The 27,324-nt window shown below is 42.4% G+C and overlaps 1 protein-coding gene across 4 annotated transcripts in view; it reads right to left on the bottom strand.

Annotated features, from left to right (window-relative positions):
• DYNC1I1 (dynein cytoplasmic 1 intermediate chain 1) overlaps positions 1-27,324 on the bottom strand; it is a 186,495-nt gene that overhangs the window by 16,526 nt on the left and 142,645 nt on the right. For all 4 annotated transcript variants that reach the window (XM_036404674.2, XM_036404682.2, XM_036404698.2 and 1 more), the window contains exons 13-16: positions 25,116-25,249; positions 22,529-22,673; positions 8,725-8,865; positions 2,477-2,602 (exon numbers count right to left, since the gene is read on the bottom strand). In XM_036404674.2, coding sequence (XP_036260567.1) covers positions 2,477-2,602; positions 8,725-8,865; positions 22,529-22,673; positions 25,116-25,249 — 546 coding nt within the window. The remainder of the gene's footprint in view (positions 1-2,476; positions 2,603-8,724; positions 8,866-22,528; positions 22,674-25,115; positions 25,250-27,324) is intronic.

Below are 27,324 nucleotides of genomic sequence, written 5' to 3'. Positions count from 1 at the left end.
AGGATTTGCAATAGTGCTGGGTCAAATCGGAAAGTTAGCTGCTGCTGGGTGCTATATAGTCCAGCTCTCAGCCTCTTGACCCCAGCTATATGCTCACTTGTCTACTCCCACTTGAATAACTTCATGGAGAAAAACAGCCCAAAGAAAACAAAACAAATAAATAAATAAATACTTCTCTACTGATCTGTATTTCTCTGCACAATATGAGTGGTGACAAGCCCTTCTACCTGCACAAAAACTGGGCAGCAAGGCATGTGGCTAAGGATGGCTGGCAGGAGAAGAACTTTTCTTTTTAAACGGTTAGAGCAGCCCCATCAGATCCCAGAATCTGATCCCAGAATCAAACCCCTACAGAAAGGACAGTCAAAGGAGGACCCCAGCTGAGCCAAAAACTGGACAGTGTCTGCACAGTGAAGTAAAGCAAAATCCTTAAAGGCTGCCATATTTCTGTAGCAGACAGTCCCAAGAGTGTACGTGCACTGTGAATCCCCCATGCGTCATGCCAGAGGACAGGTGAGGATGGAATCTCTCATCAAAGAGCTCTTCACAGACTGCCCCACAGGCTTCATGACCCAAGAGGCTGCTCCTCACTGTCCATGCCCTTGGTTCCAGGCTCTTGATCTGCAAAGTATTTCTGTATCTCACTTGAGGCTTTATAGTGAGAACAGTTGGGCTAGAGAATATATGAGCACTCTTCTCTTTTAAACCAGAAAAAGACACTAACAAACACAGCAGCCCCAGCAGTGCTGCAGCCCAGATGACCTCTCCTAAATTTCAGGCAGGAATTACTGCAGAGACTGATACTGCCTGACTGAACCAGGAGACAAATTAATGAGCTCCTTCATTCATTACAGCAGAGCAGGATTGACAATGGTCTCTCAGCAGCCTTGTGGAGAGACATCCATCGCTTTACTTAAGCACATAGGGAGCTGAGCTGGAGACACTGAACCTCTGCAGGGGCAGGGCACACAACATCCCTGAAGCAGAACTCCTTATGTTACACTGAACTAGACTCACACAAATCAATACTGTTGAACGACTCTGTTTTCTTTTTCAAGTAATAGAAGCATGGTTTTTTTTTTTTTTTTATTTGAGTGTATCACTATGACTCATTTTGCAAGATGATGTCTTATTATACACAGGAAAGGTCAAAAACTTCAATATTTCTACTTCTGCATAGAACACTATTTTCTTTTGGGTGAGCTTGGAGGAGTAAACAGTCCTATGAATGATTTGGTGTGTGATATGCAAAAAGAGACATTTCTACAGCCTGTCTAGACTCTCAGACAAGATCAGACTGTGCTGTCATCAAAGACATTTCCACAGCCTGTCATATCACTTGAAAGACAGAACAATCATGCAAAATGGAAAATAAATAAAAACAGCTGACCTGCCAGTGTCACAGTGGAAATCTGAGCACAGTAACCTTAGACAATTTAGAGATTATGCTAACAACATGGCAAGAAGTTTCAGCAAACATTTGTGTGGAAGGGAAACTCCTGCACTAGCGAATGAAATCCAAAAATATGAGTCATGCACAAGCAATTTTGCTATGGGCCATAAAATCACTTTATGAGAGTTACAGATAATTCTGTATGCATTCTATAATGTTTCCCTACTGTGTAGAGATGGGTATCTCCATATCCTATCACAGATAATGATGGAAAACAAATTCTCTACATAAAAGCTGATTGCTCAGATTCACCCTCACCTGTTCCAAGGGATTGTAATGCCGATGGAACACTTTTATATTGCATTCATCAACAAAGAGTTAGATTCATCACTGCCAAACACACTGCAGTTTAGATGCTTGTTATAAGATGTAGCAGGGTGAATTGAGAGCAGCCTTAGACACAGAATATGCATCCTGCTATCTATCATGCATACCCCTACTATCCTTCAAAATGACACCTCTCATTTCCTCCTGTTAGTACTTTTGCACATATTCAGACATATGAAGCAGTATCAAAAGAACAGATGCATTCTATGCATGTCAGGCTGAGAAAAACTTACAGCATTAAGTTAATTTATAAATAATTTATTTAAGCAATAAATAAAATAAAATAAGAGGTACTGGAGTATCATAAAATAAGAGATACTGGAGTATAAAAGGTGAACCCTTCAGGACCAATTTTAGAACAGCTCTGCCTCTTTTTGCACCTCAATTTTTTCTTTATCTTCTTCTAACTTTTTCCAAATGCACCCACAGGATCATTATAAAAAAACAGCTTGAAAAAGACTGGAAGCTTTTAAAAGAGACTTCTCTCATGAGACTTCAACAAGTTAACTCTTTTGCAAGGTAGCTTTACGATAAACACACTGCTGGCAACTGAAATTCAATGAGGACTCCACTGAAAGAGTAAGACAGATTTCTTTCTTCGACTTGGATGTGGCAGTCTCAGGAGCTGACCTTAGAAACAAAACACAAAACCCCAACAAAACAAACAAACCACAAAAGAATCCCAACAGAAGATACCTCTCCAACATCATAGACCCATATGCGGCCTTCTGAGTCACCAACTGCCACCTCCTTCCCAGCCTGGGCCCAGCGCACGCGGTTGAGGGCAGACGCTCCTTCTATGGTGACACTGGCTGTGGGAACCTGTTGAAACAATAGGAACAGGAAGGACAATAAAATCACACTGCCTACAAACCCAGGGGTCAGTTTTGGATGTCCTGGATGAGTCAAAGTCCCTTGGCATTGCTGGAAGAAGCAAATAATTCTCATTGGGGTGAGGGAAAAAAGCAAAAGGATTCATTGTTTCTTTGATGATGTGCTAAAAAGAGAGAAGAGTAAGAGATTGCTTGGAATGAAGGGTACGGGGCAGTAAGTGAAACCATGTTTTCCCCCTTAGTCCTGGAAACATGCAAAACCAACTTTTTTTTCTCAAAAGTCACTGACATGGCCAAGAACCAACTGAGAGCAGGATTTGGCTTCAGTCCTGGCCTGGTTTCTGACTCAGGCCCAGATAACCTGACAGTCAGCAGACACATCTCTGTATTCATGCTGACACATCCTTTGAATCCATACTCACCTCTGTGGCTAGATGCAGAGGTTGAAACTTAGGTATTCTATCAGAAAAGTCCTGAGCTAATCACTTTAGAGTGAGGACATGGCAGAAGTGAGAACAGCTGAGCTGACATTTTGAAACTCCTACAATATATTCCCACAATTCTCCTTTACATCCCCAGGAAATTACTTCTGCTTTAAATACACCTGGATGCTGTCTTAATTCCTAAACCCCCTCCCTGCCCCAAGTCAACCAACTTAACAGGTGATCCACAAGAACACATAAAGATTCTGGTTAATGTGTGGGATGAATAAAGCAATGAACATGATCCCAAGAGAAGTATTTGTCATCTGTGCTGGAATGAGGGCATCAAAAGATGCTGCAGGAGGAAGGAACTGTGTGGGTGTTTGTCCCAGATAGTGGATCACTCAGTTGATTTAGGTCACCTCATATGACAAATGACAGTAACCTGCAAGCCTACTAATGCTCCACCCAGCTGCCTTTAATAGGAGAGAACCTGCCTGAGCAAGGAGCGTGGAGCTTGGCATAACAGCCTTCCAAACAAGGGCTTTAGTTTCACTGCCTTTTAGGTCAAGGCAAAGAGATAGGATAGCTGCAAAAACAACTCCTCCACCACATCCATCTGGTGGGAAAAGGTTTTGGTAACATGTGAGATGACAAGGAGTGTCCCAGGATCTATAAATGGGCAGGGAACGGAGAGCAGTCCAGGTTAAAAAGAAGTAGCTGGACAAGAACCAGTCCCGTCTACCCTGGGAGGAGTGACAGGTACTGCTTCTGTCCCCATTGGCAGTACAGTGCAGCAGGAGCAGGAAGAAAGCAGTTTGAAGGTCATTCTAAACCCTGGTTTGAACACTGACAAACTGGCATGATTAACAAAACCAGTACTTTGCTGACTTCATCTCAGTTCTCTGACTGTGAGAACTGAGACAGGTCTAAAGATCTTGGACAAAAATAATTTTAAAATGAACATTGTACAGCTGCTATGCCAGTCTCCTCCTCAGCCCTAATGCCTTCATTGTGTCACACCAGATGAGTGACAGCAGGAAGCCAAACCTCTGCAGACTTGCTGACACTCTTGTTGCAGCCGCAGCATGTGCACTGCCACGCCAGCAGCTGGACACAGACCAGGAATCCGGGCTGCTTCTCTTGACTCTCCCCCTGGAGACTCCCTGCTCCCCCTCACCAACCTTGACACCAGGCTGCCAAACCAACTGGCACCTCAAGTGCAAGGATTCTGCCACAGCTAAAGCATCACCTTGGCAAAGGGCTTCACAGCAGTGTCCTGAGCCCCACAAGAGAAATGCAGGAGGATTTTGTTTGCAGAACTATGAACGATGTAGAAATAATGCTGGATACCAATCAGAAAGCAGATACCATCCTCCCCCCTTTAGGAAGCCATTCAAATGCAAATAACTACTGGACTCATCTCCCCATTGTGCAAGGCCTAGGTCCTGTCCAAGGCAGTATTACCTAAAAAGCTGGCATGCACGAACTCCTTGTCCCAGGTCTGTTACCCAAGAAGAGTCAATGGCCAAAAGCTGACATGGAGTCATTAATCCATGATAAAAATCACAGTGACAAACAAGCAAGTTTTAGTGCTGTGATCATGGATTTCTTAGGAAAAAAATCCAGACAAAGTTAATTTCATAACATTTGGGAATGGGTTTTTTCAAACAGCTAAATGCCAGATTTTAGAGGACTAAGCCACTAACCAGCTACATTTCTCAGAAAACTGCAGATCACAGATATATGTTTCATGTGCAAATATACAGTGCATATTTAAGGCATTGAATTTTCACAACATCTTTCAGAAGGCTGTAATACATAACTCTAGAGCCGGGGTTTGGTTTAGTTTTTTGTTTTTGGGGGTTTACTTTTTGTTGTTGTTAATACAGCATTCTTTCAGTGTTCCATATAAAAATAAGCAGGAATGCCGCAGACACAAGACACAACCCATGCTTTTTTCAAAACCTAATGGTTTTGAAAAATCCTGTAACTAATCCACAAAGCTATCTAATAAAATAAAAAGCAATACTGAAACAGTCTTTAAAAATCCAAAGAAAAAACCTTTTCTCCAGTGATATGGAGAGAAATATAGTCAAACCATAGTATCTTAAAATAGATTTGTCTGTTCTCAGTAGTGATAGTTTAAATTACATACGCCTATTTTAGACTTCAAGGTAAGAGTTTATTTATAATGGTAGCATTATGTTTTTAAAATCACATTTGAAATACCTTACAAATTCTCTGAAGTTGGTGCTTGTCAGATTTTAAACAATTTTGAAATGAAATTTTAACAGATAACAGATTAAGAAAGATGCAGTCAGAAAAACCTGCATGATAAGAATACAGCTTTTTATTATTATTTTCACTGCCTATGTAGTGTCAAAACCTGCTTGCAAATACATCTCTTGCCTGTTTCTAGATACAGACACCATCCTCACACTTTAAAAGCTAAGGTACAACATACAAAAATCCTGAGAAACATCTGACAGGATACCACAGAAGAAATAAGCGACTTTGTAAGTCAGTTTCGTATCAGCTCATACATAAATAAGACTCATCAAGCACCAAGAGATCCTCTCCAATCTATCTCCAAAAAATAAATGTTACGGATACATCGGTAAGAAATCAGCATTTGCTATCCTGAAGCTTTTTGCAAACCTCACTACACTGATCCATAAAAAAAATGTTCAGTTTGCAAAAGAATGATCGAGTGGGTAAGGATTTTTTTATTTTCATCTTTTTTTAATATGCATTTATCAGATATAAAATAAAACATGATGATTTTCCTTGCTATTACAAAAATAATTTCTGATATGCAGAAATAAACATGAATAACACCAATAGCCTTGCAACTTTGCAACAATATGTTGAAAATAATTATTACACTGATTAAATCCTTGGTACAGTCCAATGATCTAAGTTACTTGGTCAGAAAGCATCCAGCTCTCAGGAAAAATGTTTCAAATAAATACCGAGAGCAACACCAGTGGAAACTCTGCTGAGATTCAAAAATTTAGAGGTAGCATATTGTAACTAAACCCAGGTGTTTTCTTAATTGATTTTCAAAATGAAACCTAAATACGAATGCAGCTTATTCCCCAAATTAAACAAAGCCAGGACTTCTTAATAACAATGACATCTAGTTCTTACACAGAGATTTTTATCAATAGCTAGCAGTTAAACACAGTAATAGACCTGTCATTTTCTACTGTCTTCACAAATACTTTGACATCACATATCTGACATCTAAAAGTAATAACGATCTAAAAAATAGGTGTTTCAAGATCTCTTATTACAAAGGCAGAAGTGCTGACAAGGAGTTTTTCTTCGCAAATAGCTGTGCAGGCCTAAATGGCATAATCAATTACAGAAATCTGGAACATTATTAGCTAATTATGACCTACCAGATAGAGGGTAAAAGCAAACAACAATCACTTTCAGTTACAATGCTTAGAAGAACTGTTAGCAGTTCTCTCTTTCAGAGATACTTTTGTTGCTTCTCTGCATAAAAAAACTTCACATCTATTCAGACTCTATCAGTTTATAATTTATAATGATTTTTTTTATTTGTTTCATCACTGCTCAGTAAGGAAAGCAAATTACATTTCTGTGTCCAGAGACCCAAATTTGATTCTCACAAAAACACAAAGCTCGGATACCATGGAAATAATTCCAGTCTGATCCTACATAAGAGCTGATTTTGACCTCTGAGAACGGAAATAATTTGTGAAATCAGGGGGTGGCCTTGCATGCAGAATAAAAGCAGGATGAAGCTTGAAATTAATTCTTTTTTTTGATGTTCCTATATATTTATATGTAAACAGACTGAAAGCAGCAGCGGTTTGCTACATACAGCCTTATTATTGATGGGAATGGGATCAAGCAGTCCAGACTAATTTTTTGGAAAGAAATTATGGTCTCCTTGAGTAAAATGGCAAAACATCAGTTGATTTCAATTTCAGCCCTGGTACTTCAGGGGGAAAGGATTTTTTTTTTTCTTCTCAAAATGCTGGGTTTTATGCTGTGTGTTTAAGCCTGCATTAATGAGAACACCTGAAGGATATGTCCCTCCCTTCCCAAAATAAATTCTTAGGAGACTCCTCCTGAATATCCTCCAGCTGTATGTGCTCTAATTAAAAAGGCTGCACTGCTTCCTGCTCAGAGCACTTCAAAAGGCCTCACTGCTCCCCTTGACAGTGCAGTGCCCGGTGCTGGTTCCTCTTACCTGTCCGTGCTTATTTATGGCAAGCACCACTCACTGGAAGCCATAAACTGCACCCGTATTTTACTCTGACTGAAACGCACAGCAGGTTTACGTGAAAGGTATATTAATGATCCAACTAATCTTAAAAAAAACAAAATATTAAAAATAGGGTGTAAGGAGGAAAACACTGCCGCTTGTTCTTCCATCGTCTCTTTTTTCTGGGACATAAAAAGAAACTCGCCAGTTAATATGTGGCCTTTTATTTTTTTACAGTCTGTTTGTTCTTAGTTTTACGTTGCATTAAGTAAAAACAAGGAAGACGTAGTGTGTGGAAAAATACTTCAATTTTTGTGCCAGAAACTGATTACTGGCCATCTAAGATTGACCTCAGGTGATAACAGGTTTTCTGAAAATCCAAAAAAAAAAGAGTATGAAAGATACTTTTTAAAAAACAGTGTTTATCAGTCTCAATCTTTGCTAAAAGTCCTCTGATTAATTCTTTCTCACCAGTGAAATTCAAACGCGAGACCTTTCCTTTCCAATGGTCTCCACTATTTAGCTAATAGCAGTGAAAAGAAAAGGTAGTTGTTTGCATTTGTACCTTGAAGTTCCACAGCAAAGTTTAAAGATAAAAAAAAGGGGTGAGGGTGTAAAGCCCCATATAACGTGTGAGAGAGATGCCCTGTGCTTTAAAAGACTGAAGCAGGGTACCAAGCGACTCAGAGGCAGGATGTGAGGGGAGATGCAGGGGCACACGCTTGGTTTCTAACACGCTGGAGGGGCTGGCACGGGGCTTTCAAGTTCCAGTCCCCAGAGCCTGTGGCGCAGAGGAAAATACATTCAGAGGGAGAGCAACTCTCGCCGTCCAACACGAGCCCCGTCCCGCTGACAGGCGGTGGCGGCGTGGCCGGGCTGCCAAGGTGTGACCCCCTGGGTTTGGGCCGGAATCGCAAACCTGGCTCTCCCAGCGTCAGAAACGGGGTGAGGGGATAAAATAAAATAAAAAGAAAACCTGCAGAACGGGCGCGGTTTAAAAGCGCACCTTAAAATAACAGAGGGGGAAGGAGCCTCCTCCCCGAGCCGGCACCGCGGCATTTAATTGCGCTGGCTTTCTGCCGGGGGTGCCGGAGTCGGCCCTCCCGCCCCTGACAGGTACCGAGCGCAGCAGCCCCGCCGCAGGGGAGGCAGCGAGGGAGGCGGGAGGGAGGGAAGGAAGGAGGGGACGGGAGAAGGGGACGGGCGGGCGCCCCCGGCAGCGGGACCTGCCCTCCCTCTCCCTCCCCTCCCCGCCGCGCCCCGGGGCGCGGGCGGCGGCCGACGCCGGGTTGTCCCCGCCCCGAGGGAGCGCGGCGCCCCTTGGAGCCCCGGCGGGGAGGATGGCGAGGGGTGCCCGGCAGTGCCGGCTCTCACAGGGTTAAGGGCTTGCCCGGCGCCCCGCTGCCCGCCCGCCCGCGCCCTCCCAGCGCCGCCGAGCCGCCTCACCTCGGTGTCGTTATTCAGGTTCCACAGATCCAGGCGCCCCATCCCGTCCACGCAGGCGAAGAGCGCGGGATGCACTGGCGACCACATGACATCGTAGACATAGTCGGCATTGTCTTCAAAGGAGTAGAGCGGCTTGTTGTGCTGTAAAGCAGAGAGCGGCATGAAGACTTCGTGGCGCTAGTGCTGCCTGGGGCTGTCTGGCGAGTCTAATTAAAAACTTTGCACATTTACAAAGTGTCATAAAACTTCCCCAGATGAAAGGTCCTCCGCGAAGGGCGGGACTGCGCTTTAATGGGGCAACAACTGTCCGGTGGGATAAATGAGATGCCCGGTGTGAGGGGTGTGGGACGCGCGGATGACGGGGCGGGGAGAGCGCCCGCTCCCGCTCCCGCTCCCGCTCCTGGCCGGCACCCCGGCGGCGGGAGGGGGTGCGGGGGGGCGGCGCGGGAGGCAGCGGGCACGGACCCCCGCTCCCGCCCGAGCCGGGCGCGCCGGCGGAGGCTCCGATAAGGATCGTGAGAGCGGCGGGAGCAGCGCGGCGCCCCCGCGGCCCCCCGCGCTCCGCGGGCCGCGCCTGACACCTAGCGGCGGGCGGCGGCAGCGCACCGGCCCCGCGCTCCCCGCGCGCGGCGCGCTCCGGAGGGAGGGAAGGAGGGAAGGAGGGAAGGAGGGAGGCAGCTCCGGAGGGAGGGAAGGCTGTCATCTGCGGCAGGCGGGGAGTCGGAGGGAAGTTAGGAAGTACACCAGGAATAAAGTGTAATTGTTCCTCATGAATTATTCATCGCATCTGGCTTTTCTTTAATTTTTGCATAATGGCTTCGCTAATCCCCGATCAATTAATGGAAAATGAAATTTGAATGATAATGAAAACTCCAGAGATGAAAGAAATTAAGTATTCTCATGGCTTATGACAGAAATCTAAACAATGGGACTTCTCCGAGGGTCTCCCTGAGTGCCTCCCTCCTCCTGCCGTTCCGTGCCGCCTCCCTGGCGAGCGCGGCCCGGCGGGACGGGCGCCCCCGGTCCCCCCGCGGTCCCCCGGCCCCGGGAAATGCCGCATCACCGAGCGGGCCGTGTGAGTGTCCGGGTCGCACCCCTCGAACATCTCGGTCAGGTCCCTCTGGAGTGCACCCTCGTGCATTTAACAAAGCAAACACTGTCCGGAGTGCCTCAATGCATAGCCACACGTTATTTTTCCAAAAAGTGGAGAGACCAATTTGCAAGTGTTATATAGCTTTTCTCTCGTATATTATTAATTTAAAGCGATAATGCAGTTGGTATCTATTTACAGGCAGGTCTTTGCTAGTTTTGGTTTCGGTCCTCTTGCACCCCATGGTGCTTGGATGGACGCTGGGGCTGGAAGCACTGCAGGGTCAGCACGTGGGACAGGCGCGTGTCCATCTCTGTGCTGCCATGTCTCTGAGTGTTGGTGTGGTGTGTTGCTGTTGCAGCACTGTATTGTAAACAGTTCTGTAATATTTCTGGCCACCAAAGGTATCACAAAAAATTACTGAATACTGGAAGTATTCAGAGGTTTAATTACATGACTTTGTCATTTGCAAACATACAAAAAATACTCAGGGGTTTATTCCAGAGGCTGGGTTTTCCTCTGCTTGAATTAATGGAAGATGCTTTGATTACAGGATTAGGTCTCAAATTTTCGTAACTAGCGTAATGGTTTTTGTCCATTTCTTAAGACTATCAAACATTTTGTGTAACAATGAAATGAAATCACAGCTTGACCTCATTACCTCAAATTTGTACACCATTTAAATTTCTTTTCCCAGGCTGGAGTTTTGCAAAACAAAATGAAAAAATTACAAAAAAAATTTTCCTTCCTGAAGAAGGTCTTTTTCTCCAAACACGTATGTGTCTGCCTACTGTATTATCAGTGGACTTACATGTGTTAATGGAATTACTTACATGCCTGTACTAAAGCTTTTCCAGGGTTTAGGACCAAATGAACACCAAACTTTTGAAGAGGCAGAGGTATTTCATAGGAAATTTCAAAGTGAATCTTCACAACTGTGAGCTAGGAAATAGTATTTAGAGAGAGCTACATGGATTCCCAATGCTGCACTGTGGGTTTTCACTGAAAACATCTAATTTAGGTTCAAATACATCAACTGTCTAAATCCTGGTGGGCATTGAAGATAGTAGTATACCAAAAGAAAAAGAAATCTGGTCAACTGCTAGATGGATGCTATTTTTCTTATTAATGGGAAAAGTGCTGTACATACAGCACTTTAACATTTAACGTCATGGGAGAAGTAACAAAATTCCACTGAAGTTAAGGGCCTATTAAGATATCAATCAATCCAGGGCATCTTTCAATCAGCATTTCCTTTTTGTCAGCATATCAAAACTTGTTATGATCTTAAGTGTGGCACTTTTAAAATGGCTTTTTTAGTACTGTTATGTTATTTTCCATTTCATGCCTAAAGACTAAGGCATTAGAAGGAAGTTCAGGAGGTTTGGTGCTAGTCTGTATCTTACTGTACACAGTTGTGTAGTCTCTAGGAAATAGCTTTAGCTGATGTGCCTTTGTTTCCCTGTTATAAAAGTAAAAACACTTTCAAGGTTCTGGAATTTGAGGTGAAAAGCCTCAAATACCAAAAATGAAACGCCTTTACCATAACAGTGGAAATACTCAGTCAGATAGAAAGTCAGAGGGAAAGTGTGGACAGCAGGAATAATATGGCTTTTGAGAAAGATCTCAGACATGCAAGGAATGACACACAAATTAATGAAGCAGAATAGGGCGTGGAGCACTGCAAAGAAATAAGAAATTGCAGGATTGTGAGCAGCCCAACCAAAAGGCAAGTTGAGCTGCAGTGTGGTTGGGAAATCAGGGAGAAATCTTATGGCAGAAATCTCCAGGTAGTGAAGCTGAGCTATATAAAGTTCATACTGCCCCCAGTATCCCTGTCCTCCCAGCTTGGCTAGCTGCCAGTGGAAAAAGAGAAAGTATTTCCCATACTGTCTTGTCTTCTCGCGCTGTTTAACCAGAGAAGAACCCAACAACTGCATATGGTCCATCTTGCTTTGTGTCCTGTCTCTGATACTAACAGTGTCTGGCCTTTCTTAAAAGTTGACATTTTATCCTGGTCTGAGAGCAGTTATGTTGGTTTCATTGTGAAGACTCCATTTCTGAGTTTAGGTGTGTGTATAAATGTTCACAGGACTTCCTTACTGTGAGCCTGCTCCCTTACTATGGGCCCAGGCCTGCAGATCCTGTAATGCAAGGATTTATGAGTAAGAAACTCTAGTGACTGCTCTTAGAAAATGCTGAAATGTGGAACCATGTAAAGGTCACTTTAAAGCAGTTTTAAATTACCAAAACTTCAGACCTACACAATCCATAACTAACATATGGCTATTATTATAAAACAACTGAAATTTAAACTTGATGAGCTTTCATTCTTAAATATCAACCCACTCTGTTATTCTATAGAACAGAAGAAATAGTTTAAAGCAGTATCTTCAGAAAAACTTGGGCCAAACTACTTATTACTGAAAAAGAAGAATGTAGGGTGAAAATACAGCCCTAAAGAATCAATGGAGTTTTGCCATTGATTCCAAAAGGACATGATTTGAGCATTTTTAGTGGAAAAAGCAAAAAGCCAATTCCAAGACGTGGGATTTTTTCTCATTAATTTAAACATGTTATCAATCACTTATCTTCAATGTTTGTATAGAGGCATTGTTTAAGAAGAAAATGAAGAGTGAACGTTTTATGTACCCGTTGGCTGTCTAGGAAGTAAGACTTGTCTGTGAAATAAGAAGCTCACCTAAATAAATTCTACACATTTATATAAAAGAGGGGGTTTTTACACATATAAATTTGACCAGTCTATTCCACTTATTTGCATAAAAGAATTTTCTTTAATCCATGAGGCGCCACACATGAAGTAGCTAATTATCCATATACAGGAATGTATACATATACACAGGTTTTAACTAGCATCTGACTTCTAAAAAGCCATGGAAAAAACTATTGGCTTTGCCCATTTCATGAAATAAGCACTTTTTTCCACGTTGCCCACTTTCTGTGGGTGTCAGCTCCACTTAAAGGTACTTTCCTAGGCTGTACCTTCAGCAGTACAGATGTGTGGTGACACCACACACTCTGCTGTCTCCACTTCTTTCTTTCTACTCAATTGTCTTCTATTCTAAAGATGATAAGCCAAATACCATACTTCTGGCTCTCACCATATTAACAACAGCCATCCGTATTGTGCAGTACTTGCAAGTTGATTCAAGGTGATTTTGTTTCTCTAGGTGGGCAGAATATATATTTTCTTCCCACCTAGAGAATAGATTCATTCTATTATCTATAGAAAATAGATTCATTAGTCCTTGGCATAGAAATTTTCTGAACAAGCTAATGTTGTTTGTTTAGGCTCAAGCTCAGGTTTTCAGGCACTTGGAAAGAGCACAGAGTGGTCCTGAGCAGTGTCTGTTCCTCTGGCCCTTGAACAAACTAGGGAGTAGGATTGGGGATGAGATGATCTTTACAGACCCTTCAACCCAAACCATTCTATGATTCTATGAACTTGGTCCCTGTGAGACCAAGTATTCCATAAATTGTTTTTATTGATTAAAAAAACAAAACCAAAACCACAACATGCAAAATGGTGTCAAAGAAAGACATTTCTTTCAGCAGAGATAACACATAGGGAAGGTACAAGATTCTGTCTTTCTTTAAAGTGAGTGCTGCAGTGTCACACTGACTAGATGATGTGAAAGAGACTAGGACAGGGCACAGCTTTTGGAACTTCTGCTCAGGATAGGATCTGAGCTTGTTCAGTGTTTTATAGGCCCAGTCTTGTCCATCTTGAAATATTTTGAAATATCAATATTTTGCTGAAACCAGGCTCATTCTTTCCCTTTTGAGGGTGCCAATTAACCAGGCCAACTCAAAACATGCAGACAGCATAGCAGAAACAAAAAGCTGCTGGGAATATTGAGTGAAATACTCATCAAATTTGCTTTACTCTGGCCTTGACCTTTCCCCCTTCAATGGTGTCCTTCTTGGGACACCATCTATTAGCTGTTTAGGGTTACTTGTCCCTACCTCTTGTGGTGAGGTGAGGGGTTTAGTCCTCTCCTCTGCATAAGGCTCTACTGCTCTTGTAAGCCTTCATGTTCTCTCTCTGTTTATATGGATTCAAAGAGGCCCTGGTTTTCATTCAGACTGACTGATCAATCTCCACTGGAATTTTGCCAGTTCTGGACTATCATGTTTCTCCCAAATCTGTTTTTTAATAGTTACAGTGATCTAGAATTATCCAATAGCTCCTGCTTGGATGCTATACTTGTGGGCTCTTGCTTAGTTCAGTTTATGCTCATTTTTTTAAAAGCATTCCCAGGAACTGTTACTAGATGTCATAAATCAGAGGCAGTAGTTACAGGTACATCCCTGATGGCTCAGCAAAGCCTGTCTGCTTTCTCCACAAAGAGTATCATTATCCTGCAGACTCCACTACTATAGAACTCACAACTTGTAGCCTGCTCCATCTTTTCCAGGAGTAGCCAGACCTTCAAAGGACAGCAGTGGGAAAGCAAAAGGGTGATGTTCAGCTTTAGCCACCCAATGTCACTGGCTAACTGAGGCACCTGAACTGAGTCACATGAGTAAAAACTCCTTTACCTGCCTTAAAATTCCTTCTGGCAGTCAGTTTCAGTGCTGGATTGCAGATGAGCCTCTGGGACTCAAAGAACATTTCACTGGGCTGTGACCTATCTTTATGTTGTGTCACCTCACTGTCAGATAATACTAGGTCACTGAATCAAGTCTAAACTGACTTGATTGGCAAGATAACAGGCTCAAGTTTTAGACTCAGAAGTTTTACGACAGAGGGAAAGAAATTAGTGTGGAAATGATCCCTACACTCTTCACAACCCTTTTGTTTAAGTGCTGTAGTATTGTTACACTGATTGGGCTTTGGCATTCTAAAATTTGCAGACAGACAAAGCAGAAAACTGTTCACTTTTAGAATTTATTCTTCTTGCAGAGATGCCGAAACTGTTGCCTTTCTTAATTGTCAATAATAAAGTCCCATATTTTTGCATAAACATGTGGGAATTATTATGGATAGAAGAGGGGACAAGGGTAAGACCAAAAGGAAAGGGGCTATGAGAGCAGACCAAGTCTGGAGATAACCTGATGATTACATTTCTTGTGGTTTCCTTCAAAGTCAAAGCGCCACAAGTGAGTATAAAAGAAGGAAGCAAAGGAAAAAAGGTTTGATGATTGGCACAGGCGGTTTTAATGAGAACTGATCTTAATGTCTAATACTATGGTATGAAGAAAAAAATAAAAGAACTTGGAAAGTCAGACAGCACTTGTCTTATAAGAGCATCAGAAATTCAAATAGCAGAGATTTTGAAATCTGTGGATATAGCCTAGAAGCTAGTTTTACTGACAGGTAAACTCCTTATGTGGTTTATCCTTTTTAACTCTTTAAGTACTCAGCAGAGATGCAACACATTCTGGCTGTGCTGCTGTTCTTCCAAAGTTCTCTTCTACCATGCCTTTCCACTTACCCAATGGAAAAATACCTTTTTATTTTCTAAAGAAAAAAAAAGCAGAAAGAATGGCATTCTTCTTTACCACTGCATATTAACTGAGGAACTATTTTCAGTGAGTTTGATATAAATGTGCATTACTTGATGCCTACTGTAAATTTAAATGATTTAAAAGATTTGCTTTCAATGGATGAACTTTAAAAACATCAGAATGCATGTAAGGCAGACTGGCTTACAGTTTCCCAGCTCACTTTTATCCCTAGTTCCTGGCCAGGCTGGTGTATTCTTGTTTCTGCATTTTAGATCATCCAGTTTAATTCCTAATCTGGAGCCCCTTTTACTCCACAATTACAAGAGTTGTGCCTATGGGTTTCCACTCGGTGAGGTTTAATATTCTCTGCTTCATTCACCCACATCAAACTGGAGGCAAGTGCAGACAGCAACACTGGAAAAGCCTATACAGGTATCTGCCATTTGTTCTGTATTTCCTCAGACTGCTGACTTCATTGCTAAATGGTAATCAAGTTTTCCACCTTTTATCTAAAACATGCTCTAAAACAAGCAGGATAGTACTTCTTCCTAAACTACTAACTATGCATTTGTGTCAAAAGACTTCTTTAGAAATACTATTGTTTTCTTTTGGAATTTCTAACTACTTCTAAAAATGGCTCAATTTCTTTTAAGAAGCTCAAAACACTACAGAAAGTTCTACTGTCCTTGCCTAGCAAACTAATTCATAGTTTCTGTAGTTCATACTCCTGCCTTTATATTGCTATATTCCTGGATTATTTTTCAGAGAAGGTCCTGAGGGACTTGCTGAAAATTATAAGCAAGGCATGTTGATGGAAGAATCACCAAGTCCCGGTCAGAGGAAACCCAGAGTGAAACACTGAGGGCAGATTTGGTCTTCTACCTTCAGCTGTCACTCCCTGTTTATATCCCACACAGGTGGGACAAGGAAGCAGAGCTGGAGAGTGGCTGAGATGATTTGGGAGAAGCTGGATTGGTGCACTAGTGCTTTCCTGCCATGCAGGAGAGGCAGTGGCACGCACTGAGGTCCTGCACGTACCTCTTCTAGGGTCATGTCACTGGTCTCCCTGCTTCGGGCCTCAAGTTGTTAAAGAGAGGCCGTTTAGATCAAATTGCAAGGCAAGAAGAGGAGTGGGATAATGTGGCTGTGGTTTGGTTGGGTCCCACCCCTGTGATTCTGATGGGAACATTCAGTATGAGGCCCCTGAAAACTCAATTTTTCTTTTTAATGGAAAATGCTGCTTCGTCGCAGGGTACCTGGCCCAGCCTTGCGCGTGTACTCAGCGAATTGCCAGGCTTTCAAGTGACCCTGCTGCTGCAGTTCAGCTGCCAGGAAGCAGGAGCATGAGGAGCATTGCAGGATGGCTGACACAGCCTGATGTTACAGCACTGTCTGCTAAACAGTCAAGATTAGTATTTGTAGCTGCTGCCACCAGGATGCCCACAGAGCTTTCATGGGTCAGCAAGCAATGATTTTGAGGCTAATTATTACTGAAGACAACTCCATCTTGTAAGTCTTTGAACACAGTTCCTTTTTTTTTTTTACTGATAACAAAAGTCTCTCACATGGCAGAGAAAGGATGGCTGCCTGAAGCAGGTGGGAGAAAATTTCCATTAGGGAAGAAGTCCTGGGCTTTATATACTGATAATTGTCCTGAAATGCTTCACTATTCCATGCGAGCTTGATCCTCCAGTGTAATTCTGCAACAGAGCTGTCAGTGGGAGGTTTGCATTTTGATTTCAGGGAAAAAAAGGAATGATGACTTTGTTTTGCACAGATTATATAAGCTCCTGAAATCCAATTCTGCTTTCCATGTGCAAATAGAGCTTTCACTGCTACAGCTGGATTTATATTAGGGTTTTCTGAAATACAGTTTAGCCCACTGAGTTTTTAGAACTCAGTATTTTAGATGACTGTTTTATTTGTGGGTGTGCCATTGTTCACTAAATGTATCACAAAGAAGCACCATGTTTCATGTCAGTAAATTAGGCATGTTGGCCAGCTGATTAATATTTTCCTAACACTTATCAAATATGGCTACACGGACAACTGAAATAAGAAGAAGTATTTCAAGTGAAGAACTTGGGACTGATTTCAAGCCACCTGACTTCACTTTGGTTTTGCTCTTTAAAATTACCTAGAAAAAAACCTTTTTTTTTTTTTTAATAGCTGGATGTGAGCCAGACCTCTGGCTCCAGAGGTAAAGGGCAAAACCTAAAAAAATCCTGTCTGAACAGGCAACTCCACCCTCTTCCCCGAGTCAGCTTGGCCTTCTGACAGAAAGTGTGCTCTGAAGCAAATTCATTCATTGCCTTGTTTTTGGATCAAACTCAAAATTCTGAACTCACACCACAGAGAGACCATTTCCATGAAATCCTAGCATGCTATTTTATCACCCTTTGTCATTCCCTATAATCAGATTAAATTAACATTTGGACACTGATTAATCAAATTCATAATTTTAATTGCTTTTATCAAAGAGAAAAGAAGGAGCTTTGTGTGGTAATGCATCAGTGAGGGAGACCATTCTAGTCAGGTATCCAAAGTAAGAGGAGTGAAATTGTCCCTTGAGATAGACATTTGAGCCCCACCAAAATCAGTCAGAGGGAGGAGTAGTAAAGGAATCCACAGGATTCTGGCTGCAAATCAAGGTGCATATGTATATGTGCATGTGGTATGGGATAAAGAGGCTGATTCCTTCCTGGTAGTGGTTTGGGAAAAAACAGGATAAGAAGACAGACTTGGGAGCTCAGAAGTGCTGACACGTCTGCAAGTTTAGATATGGCCTGAGGCTGCCCAGATGCAAGAAAGCCACCAAAAGCTACAGCAACTGATCATCTGCCAGACTTGGGCTCCTGCATAGACAGTGGTGGGCAGGAATGGTGGTCTCTCCAAGAGGTGTCTATAATGTATGCTGTACAGTTACTTCTTTCCAGTGGCTGCATAAGAAACCAAAGTGTGAAAGCTCTACATAATAAAAGATCCACAAGGATCCAACTTCATATGAAGAGTCATCTAAAATGCCTCACATGATAATATGAGAAGATATGGGCCAAATGTGACCATCAAGTAGTGCTCTGGTTCATTCTGCAGCACCTTTTCCATCACAGTAATTTAGTCTATTAAGTGGATCTGATCAGATCCTATGAGCAAGGCTTCTGGGGAAGGGCAGAGATACCTGTCTATAGCAACACCACCACCACCACATGCTTCTTTGCATTTTTCTAAAGGTAGGCTTCAGCTGGACCTTGGAGGAGATGGAGTTCACCTCTAGGCCAAATGAAAACCAGCAGAGTCTGAAGTTACATGCTGATAGGAAGGTATGACAGGTAATTTGCTCCAAGAGACAGAAGGACTGGGTCATACTCAGGTTGTCAACAAGCACATGGGCATAAGATATTCAAGGTACAGAGATGCATGTGAAGGCACATAGCATAGAAATGGGAATGTTTGCTGTTTAAAATGTGGTTTCTCAAAAAAGCTCAACAGACTGGAACAGCAGAGCATACCAGAAGAGAAAAGCAGCATGTGAAGAGCATAAGAAAAAAAAGACAAAGGAGAGGCACAAGGAAGGCACTAGCATTGATGCACGTACTGGTAAAGCAAAACTGAGCATTGACACACAATGGGTAGTCTGTCACTGAGGGCACACATGACCTCTGGCTCCATTAGACCCTGATAATGGTGATGTGGTGGCCCTACTACCAGTCTGCTCACCTCTGAGCCTCCTTCTGATATTGGCATTGCCACTATTACTTAAACATTAGGCAGAGGGAACAAGCGTGGATGGGGATACAGCAAAGTTGTTACAGTTACACCAATCTCTGCCCATCTGAGCAGGACTTAGGCATGGGTGCAAGAGGAGAAAATGAGTCATTAGCACCTCCCCTCAGTGGAAGGATAAAAGCTAAAGAAGGCATGTGAAGGATGAAAAAGCTAACAAAATCCAGCTCTCTGTCCTCAAGGCTTTAGCTGAAACCAGCTTATGTTTTGCTATGTTTTAGCAATTCCAAGACAGCTTCCATCTCTTGACACAATATCAAAAAAATTTGCTCTCCAAACAGCAATTGCTGTAATAATAACAATACTTACATTTCATTATTTAACCTCATGCTATTCATTCATGAGGATTAGTGTTTAATTAATTAACAACACTTAGCATTTCCACTTAGCACTTTACCTCTTCAAAGCATCGTACCGACACTACCTAATTAAGGGCAGAGCTCCACAGACACTTCACATCGGGACTTCCCTTTGACAGCTCTGCATCCCAGACTTGCTCACATGGTGCAGCATAAATTCAAGGTAAAGCCCTATTAACTTCATCAGGAACCAGGTTATGCTGTGGTTATCAAGCAACTATCTTTGCTTGAAATTGCAAATTCTATTTCTTTTCCTGTTGCTTCTGGTTGTTCGCACTTCACACAGGGATCTAATTTTTGGCTGATGTGATGGGTGATTATATGAACCTTGTGTTAGTTCTATCTACAAAACGCTCATTCATCCGCTAGTGAAAATCTTATTCTCAGTCACCTGGTTGAACTGCCTTTAGCTAGAAAATGTGTTAACCACAAAAACATTATAAAATGTAAAGTGAGAGTTTTTAAGGGAGATGGTGCTTTCAATCCATCAGTCAAATGCCTGCTATGAAAGTGCCTTTCTTGTAAGCACCCCAGGATGCTACACAACATCAATAGACAATATAAACACAAAGCTTTTATGGTTCACTTTACAATTGGACATTGACTCTGAACCTGTGAAACAGAAAGGAATTGAATTTCATGACCAAAGAGGATAATGTGCACAGGATTAAGTAGACAACGCTGGTAGAAGCAGGAAAGCAATATGGCTTTGGATGCTGATAGGGAGATTAAATTTACAAATAAGAAACTAAAGGAATAAACCAATTCCTACTAAAATCTTGTTAGCTAGCAAAAGCACTTAATACTTTATATCAATCCACTATTTTTTTTTCAGAGCCCACTGATTGACTGAGCCTTGACTCTGAGAACTGAACAAAGAGAGCCTTAAATATGTAGTAGCTCCAGCCAAGAAAATTATTCAGACAATATGGAAATAAACTTCTGATGCAGTTGAATGGGGAGAAAAAGAAAACATTCATCACAATTCAAGAACTTGTCTAGTGTCTCAGAGGATGTTTTCACAGGGCAGTGGCTGGCAGGGCAGCAGCCTGGGGCTGCTGCTGCTGCTTAAACCTGCTCCAGAAGAAAGTGAGTGATCCAAAACAGCAGCATAGCTTCCAGGTCTGAGCGGTGCCGTGGTGTGTCACATGCACATCACAGCTCGCCCAGCTCAGTCAAACAGCTTTCTCAGGAAGCCTCTCTTGCCAGACAAGCCACAGCTTGATGGATATCAGAAATTTAAATGGTTTGGTTCTTTGAAAACTGATTGTCTTGAACAAAATCAGACCCAACCGTTCTGGCACTGAAATATTCCACAAGGATAACTGTGTATTACTATCTGCAGTGTCTTTGTGCCCAAAATGTGCTGCGTTAGTGTTACTACTAACTTCTAAAATACCAAGAGTTTAAAATAAAAATCAGGCTTTATTATCCCTTAATGCACTTTCATTTAAGCTGCAGATGAATGAGACCCTTATTGCCATATTCAGCCTCAAGCTGACAGCTAAATACCAACCCAAGACTTTTCTGTACATGTGTGATTGGAATTCAATACTTGCCTTTCATCTTCCCTGTACTCCCCACAAATTCTCCCTTTACTCAGCTTCAGCTTCAACACTCCAGTATTCCCTTGCTCCCAAGGGAAGTCGCCACTGCCCAGGCCTCCCTTGTCTCACACACCAAATAGCCTACCTAGCCCCAGTGAGCCAACATTTAAGCTGTCCATGCCTTGGCTATCCTGCAGCCTTTTCTAACGTTTACTGCCTAGGAACCATCCCAGACCCATTCCAGCCTGCCCATGTCCACTCCTCTGGATGACTTTTGCATTCATTCAGGCTGGGTCTAGAGATGTGTACAGTTACATGTGAATTGGGTAAATCATGCACCTTTCTCATTATGAGTTTCCTGAAGTATAATGTTCAAGACAAAACCAACAGCTGTGGTCATTGATGATTAGGAAAAGATACCTGTTAATTGGCACACACATTGGATCAGGCCATTAACAAAAGCATTGGGAAGCTGCTATGGAAGCTGATTCAAGTTACCATCTAGGTAACTGCTGCTTTTTCCAGCACAAGGCTGTCACATGAGCCCTTCTGATCACTTTCATATTTACATTTGCTGTGCATCTCTTCTAACATCTCCAAGCCCTGATGTCTTGGAGGAACACATGCTGAGATACTTCCTGACTGTGGTCAGCTTCCAGTACGGGAACTCTGCCGGGTGCAGCTCAAGATGTGAACCAAATGCAGACATAAAACCAACTTGGTTAAGGCAAGAACCTGACATTTGGAAGGCAGTTCTCTACTCTGGTGTATAAAAAAATAAATTTATATAAAATAAATTTATTTACTTATATAATTAGGATTTTACATCTCATTGTCCTGTTTTACTCAGCCTGTATGATCCATCAGGTTGGTCTGTTTAGTCTGTCCCATGGAGTGTTGGGGTTTCAAAGTTTCACAGGACTGTACCATTTCTGCTGTTCTGCTGCTCTCTCTGAAAGAGGTCACGGACAGATGGCCACAGAGTAGTCAGCAGCAGGTCCCTGGTGGTCATGAATGCAAGTTCCAGCATGTACTTCCTCCCTGCTTCCAGTGTCTAATGTCATTGGGACATTTTATACCTTTTGGCTATCACAGCCTCCTCCAGCAGTGAATTTCACAAGTGATATTGATTGCACAAAGTTGTATGTGCACTTCCCCTGTTGCTTCATCAGAGGAAAGTGTTCCTGCTCCTGCATCACCACAGTGCATAGTATTAGCTTTGCTATTTAGCCTGCACAGGGAGTGCTGAATGGATTGTTTGATGGCTTGGAGTTCAAGACAGCCTCATCTCCTTGCCTTGTGAAACTGCTCAGCACTAGGGTTAATACTGAAATGAAGGCCTGCTAAAGGGCAAGGTATGCTCCAGGGCAAATATGATTGAGGGTTATTACACTAGCTGTATATTTCACTTACAATTCTATCACTATGCTCATTCTAACCACAGCTTTTCAATTAATTGGTTCTCAGGACTTGATAGATAGTATTAAAATATTTCTGACAACAGCATTTTCACAAGTAGAATTACTTGTCCCAGCCCAACTTGGATTGCTTACCTTTGTGGTCCACAATTTCACTGTCCAGTCAAATGATGATGTGACAAAGAGATGGGAAAAGTCTATTGGACCCACTGCCATGTGACAATTGATTCCTGTGACAGGTCCTTGGTGGCCTTCAAAAATTTCACCAATGCCAGCTTTACTGCAGGGAGAAGAAGGATTTACATGCAGAGAATTATTCACCACCTGGTGTTTTAGCATAACTTTTCTTTACTGTTAGGGTCCTGTTTCCTTTTAAAGTTCTATTTAACCTGCAAATCTTTCTCCTGCCAAGGACTTTGCCTGCAGTAGGTTTACTCCAGTGGGGAAATTAATGCTCAGAATTGAGCACAGGGAGAATTTCTCTTACTTCTGAAGACTTACCTTACTCACTTCTACATACACTGTCTACTCCTGTAGATTGAAATAACATTTCTGTATAATTATAAAATTCAAAATTGTAATTATACTATAGCTTATGCCTCTGAGTAAGCCATTATCACAAGGAATAACCATTAAAATAAAAATGCAGATATGTTAATGACTTATCATGGGCAATTCTTTTTTCTCTTAAATATCTAAGATAACTTTTCATAGCAATCAATCAAGTCACTAGGAAGCAAATGCTTTTTCACAAAAAGTGAGGTAATTGATCCTGTGATCAGGTATCATAGAGTCATTACTTTGAACAAGGGGAGATGTGCATTTCATCAGCCAGAGGCTGGAATAGCTATTAGGAAGGAAAAGTACAATGCTGTGTAAGAGACAATGTGCACAGTTTTCTTCTTCCTGGAAGCAAATGATGCCAGATCAGTTGTCAGTGCTGTCTGACAGTGTATACAGAAAAGGGAATAATGAAATTACCCTTTTAGCTAGAATATAGAAAAATTGCCCTGTGCCAGTGTGAGTACAGTGTACTGAAAGGAGATATGGAGCTGTGCCAGAGGAAACTGGTCCCTCTTCCAGGGTGGAGTGTCCCCTCACCTCTCCTGTGAGGACAGGGTGACCTCACTTATGATCCCCTGCCAGACCTTGCAGCATGTGCCGGGGCAGGGGCTCAGTCCTGCAGTATCCTGCTGGATACAAAGGACACCTCCTATTTTACCCCAGCTATCTGCCACATAGTCAGTGGGGTAAGGGGAGTCCTGGAGCACTGAGACCACCCTGGGTGTATGCTGTGCTTTGACACACCTTTTTCCAGAATGACATATGGCTCTTCACTGTGCTGGGCTGAAGGACTCAGGAGCCTCTGGAAGTAAACCAGGGATGATAGCAAAAAGCTCCAGGAAAGACAGGCAGGAGCAGAAGAGCTGCTGTCAATGATCAGTAGAAGGTTTATAAAAAGGTGTGGCAAAAAGAGGATCTGGCACCTTCCTCCTCTTGTGAGGAACAAACCAGGCAAGTCTGAAAGTTCAGAAGTGAGAAATGCCCTTGGGCATGCTTCATTCATCCAAGCAGCCTAAGACTCATTCAAACCATGAGCTGCCACACAGCCTATCAGTATATATCTAAATAGACACAATTTTGCAACACTGTCAGTGGTCAGGCTAAAATTAAAAAAAAAAAACATTGAACAAAACATATGTAAAACAGTATTTATAAAACATTGGGGATGTGTAATAGAAGCCTTACAATCTTAAACCACGGTATCAATGTCTTTTTGGCCAACATAAACTCAGAATATGATAAAATAAGAATTCAGAGAACATTGTGTACTACTGGTGGGGATGAGCTCCAAGTCTGTCAGTGGAAAAACCAAGATTTTGTTCTTTACAAAAGCCTTTCAAGTTTCCCAGAGATAAAACTACTACTGGAAGCTAACAGAGCACACCAGCATGCTGCAGGTTTTCAGGGTGCCAAACAAGGAACTTGCAGTATCAAACTACAGCCTGGGTTATATTATGTGTGACCACAGTGTGAGAGAGCACAGGATTCTCTAGAACCCATGTAGCACACTGTGGCTGCATCCATGTTATTAAAGGAACCAGGCCCATGGTGGCTTTTCTCTGATTTATCCCTGTGGAGACCGAAGATGGAGCTGAGAATGGTAAAAAAAAAACAGATTACCATCTGATATTGGTTGAGGCCTGATTACCCTGCAACAGAAGTGTCTCCTAGGCCTCATTTGACCTGTGCAGACATAGACACCTGCATCTCAGCTAGGTGTATAAACCTGTACACAGCTGTGTAAACCTCCATCTCATCTCATCTCATCTCATCTCATCTCATCTCATCTCATCTCATCTCATCTCATCTCATCTCATCTCATCTCATCTCATCTCATCTCATTGGTGAGAAAGAGGTATTTCTGAGGGCCCAGCCATCTCCTCTTCAGGCACATGACTGAAAAAAGTAAAGGAAGTCAACCTAAGGGTAATCATTGCTCCCCACCAGCTACAGAGAGCCTGGGGTAACTGCCCCAGTATAACAGGCTGTAGCAAAGATGCTCAAAGTTGGGGAGCTCCTGTGCTGGTCACAGGAACATTGTTGATCAGACATTGTTGATCCAAGAGAAGAAAACATTGAACACTCTCCACACACACTTGGCTGTCTCTCATCAACACAGGTACACAATGTTTTAGAAGTACAAAATGCTGAACTTCACCTTCCATGACGACAGGCTGTGTAGACTGTTCCCTCTTCACTGCCCACGACAAAGTTATTGACATCTCCAGTTGGGAAAGCCATTCCTGTGACCGCCACTGGTTTGGACTTATTGTATACCAGCTCCATGCTCTCCTACCAAAATAAGTTTTTGTTATTAGGCTGGGATCCTCCTTTTGTTAGTCTGGGTTGGGTTTTTTTTAAAAACTGATTTCTAAATAATACATGGAGTAGCAAGAGAGGAAGATGAAATCATTTGACCCAGTCACATTTGGTTTCTACATAAGATGTTGTAAGAAGATGCAGTGTCACAAACCAGGATGCTCCTGCCATCCCCGGCACTGTCTGTCACACATATGAGACTGGCAGGAAGGCACTGGTCTTTTTTGCATCATCTTAAATCAGCCAGAGATGACAGGTGAGAATTTAAAATCTAATGGTGCAGAAACTAAAGATAATACCTTAATGGTTACATTTGCCAGCCTCAGGCTTTAATAAATCATGCAATACCCTTCTATTTACATTCTGGAAATCAGTTGTCAGGAAGCACTTGCAATATTGTATGCATGTGAGGCATTTATTTCACTGTGTCATTTGTCCCTTTGCAGAACAAAATTAAAAAGTTGGGGTCCTGCCACTATCACCATTCTAAGCATTGCTTTTCAGGGATTTTCTGAGGTAACCATAAACACTCTCTCTAGACTCCACCATCAAGCTACAAACCAGCAGGAATGTTTTCTGTTTTCATTTGGTAGCTATATTTTAAAGTAAATCAGCATGCCCATTTTTGCAATTGCAAATAAAATAACCATGCAAGTTTGTGGCTGTTGCAAGATGTGTACGCTTTGAGCAGATTTTGCACAACTTTTTAGTTTTTCAGCCTAAATGGTGTAACCCAAGAATCCACAAAAGGCCTGAATGATTTCACCATTTTCATTTTTAGCTATTTAAGTGGTTATGTTCTCTATGTTTAAAAGGTCTATGCTGCTGTTCTTCTAGGGCCAAAGCCTGTACGGTTTTTATCAAAAGGGCTTTTTTGCTGCAAAGAAAATGGGTATCCCTGTGAAAGGAGAGTGATGCAAACCCACAGACAAATACTTCTGCTTGGTTTATGCTTTTCTTTGAAATAAATTTGGTTCTATTCTGAAGGCAAAACAAGGCATGGAAAATGCATTGGGAGACCACCCCATATTTCTGTAAACATGTGAGTGAGAGAGAGAAATTCTCTTAATATGGGAGAGAGACCATATATTTTTGTTAAAACCTTCTGGGGTGAGGTCATCATTTAGTGTCTCTGCAGAGACGTGGCCGTAGGCTGTGGTGGACACTCTGCTCCCAGCGCCCACACCATGACTGTACACAAGTGCTCTGGAGCTGTGTCTTTGGAAACTTTCAGACTGACACACATCAGCAACACTTCACTCCTCCCAGTTTAAAGCTATGGCATGCAGCTTGACATCAAGTCCTGTGCCTCTCTTTTCTAGATCACCATGAGCCATGTGCCAGACTTCAGTGTAATGTGGGGTGTGTTCCCATCCTTGCTGAGAGCCAGATTTGGAGCAGAGAAATTCCATTTGAGTGATGAGATCCTGGAACTCAGGTGTTCACAGATCTGTGCTTCAGACTTCAGTATTCCAGTAGCTGAGATTTATCTTCTTGATGTTTAGGTGAGAAACTGTGGAAGGCATGAGGGTGCCTGAACATAGATGCCTGGGCCATTTTAGAAGCCTCCATTTCTACTGCAGAAGAGTACTGGTTTCTTACAGCCCCAGGGCACAACTACCAGCCCCACACTGTTGCCTTACAGGAGCAATGTGGTCGAAATTTGAAGTTGGTCTCACTTTGAGTAGAGGAGTAGATGTGATGACTTCCAGATTCCTCCTCCACCCTAAGATAGGACAGTTCCATGTCCCAGGGTGGGTATCTGAAATGGCTTTTCACACTTGGATGGGATGAGTCACCCTCCAGAAGTACCAGCCTCTCTCTACCTCAGCGGTACAGAAAACTTGAATTTCTAACTTAGACCTGACACATCAGCTTTTAGATGGCTGAGGTTAGGATAGAGGAGTCCCACCTCTTGTGTCAACACTGAAAAGCAAATAATTCAATAGTAATTGCACATTAGTGCATGATTAATGGAATCATTATAGGGAGTTTCTATGCAGCATTTTGAAACAAGATGAGATCCCATGATGCTTAGTGAAAATTAT

The sequence above is a fragment of the Molothrus ater genome, chromosome 1 (assembly GCF_012460135.2).
Source record: "Molothrus ater isolate BHLD 08-10-18 breed brown headed cowbird chromosome 1, BPBGC_Mater_1.1, whole genome shotgun sequence".
NCBI classification, from domain to species: Eukaryota; Metazoa; Chordata; class Aves; order Passeriformes; family Icteridae; genus Molothrus; species Molothrus ater.
This window is presented reverse-complemented; position numbering and strand designations above follow the sequence as displayed.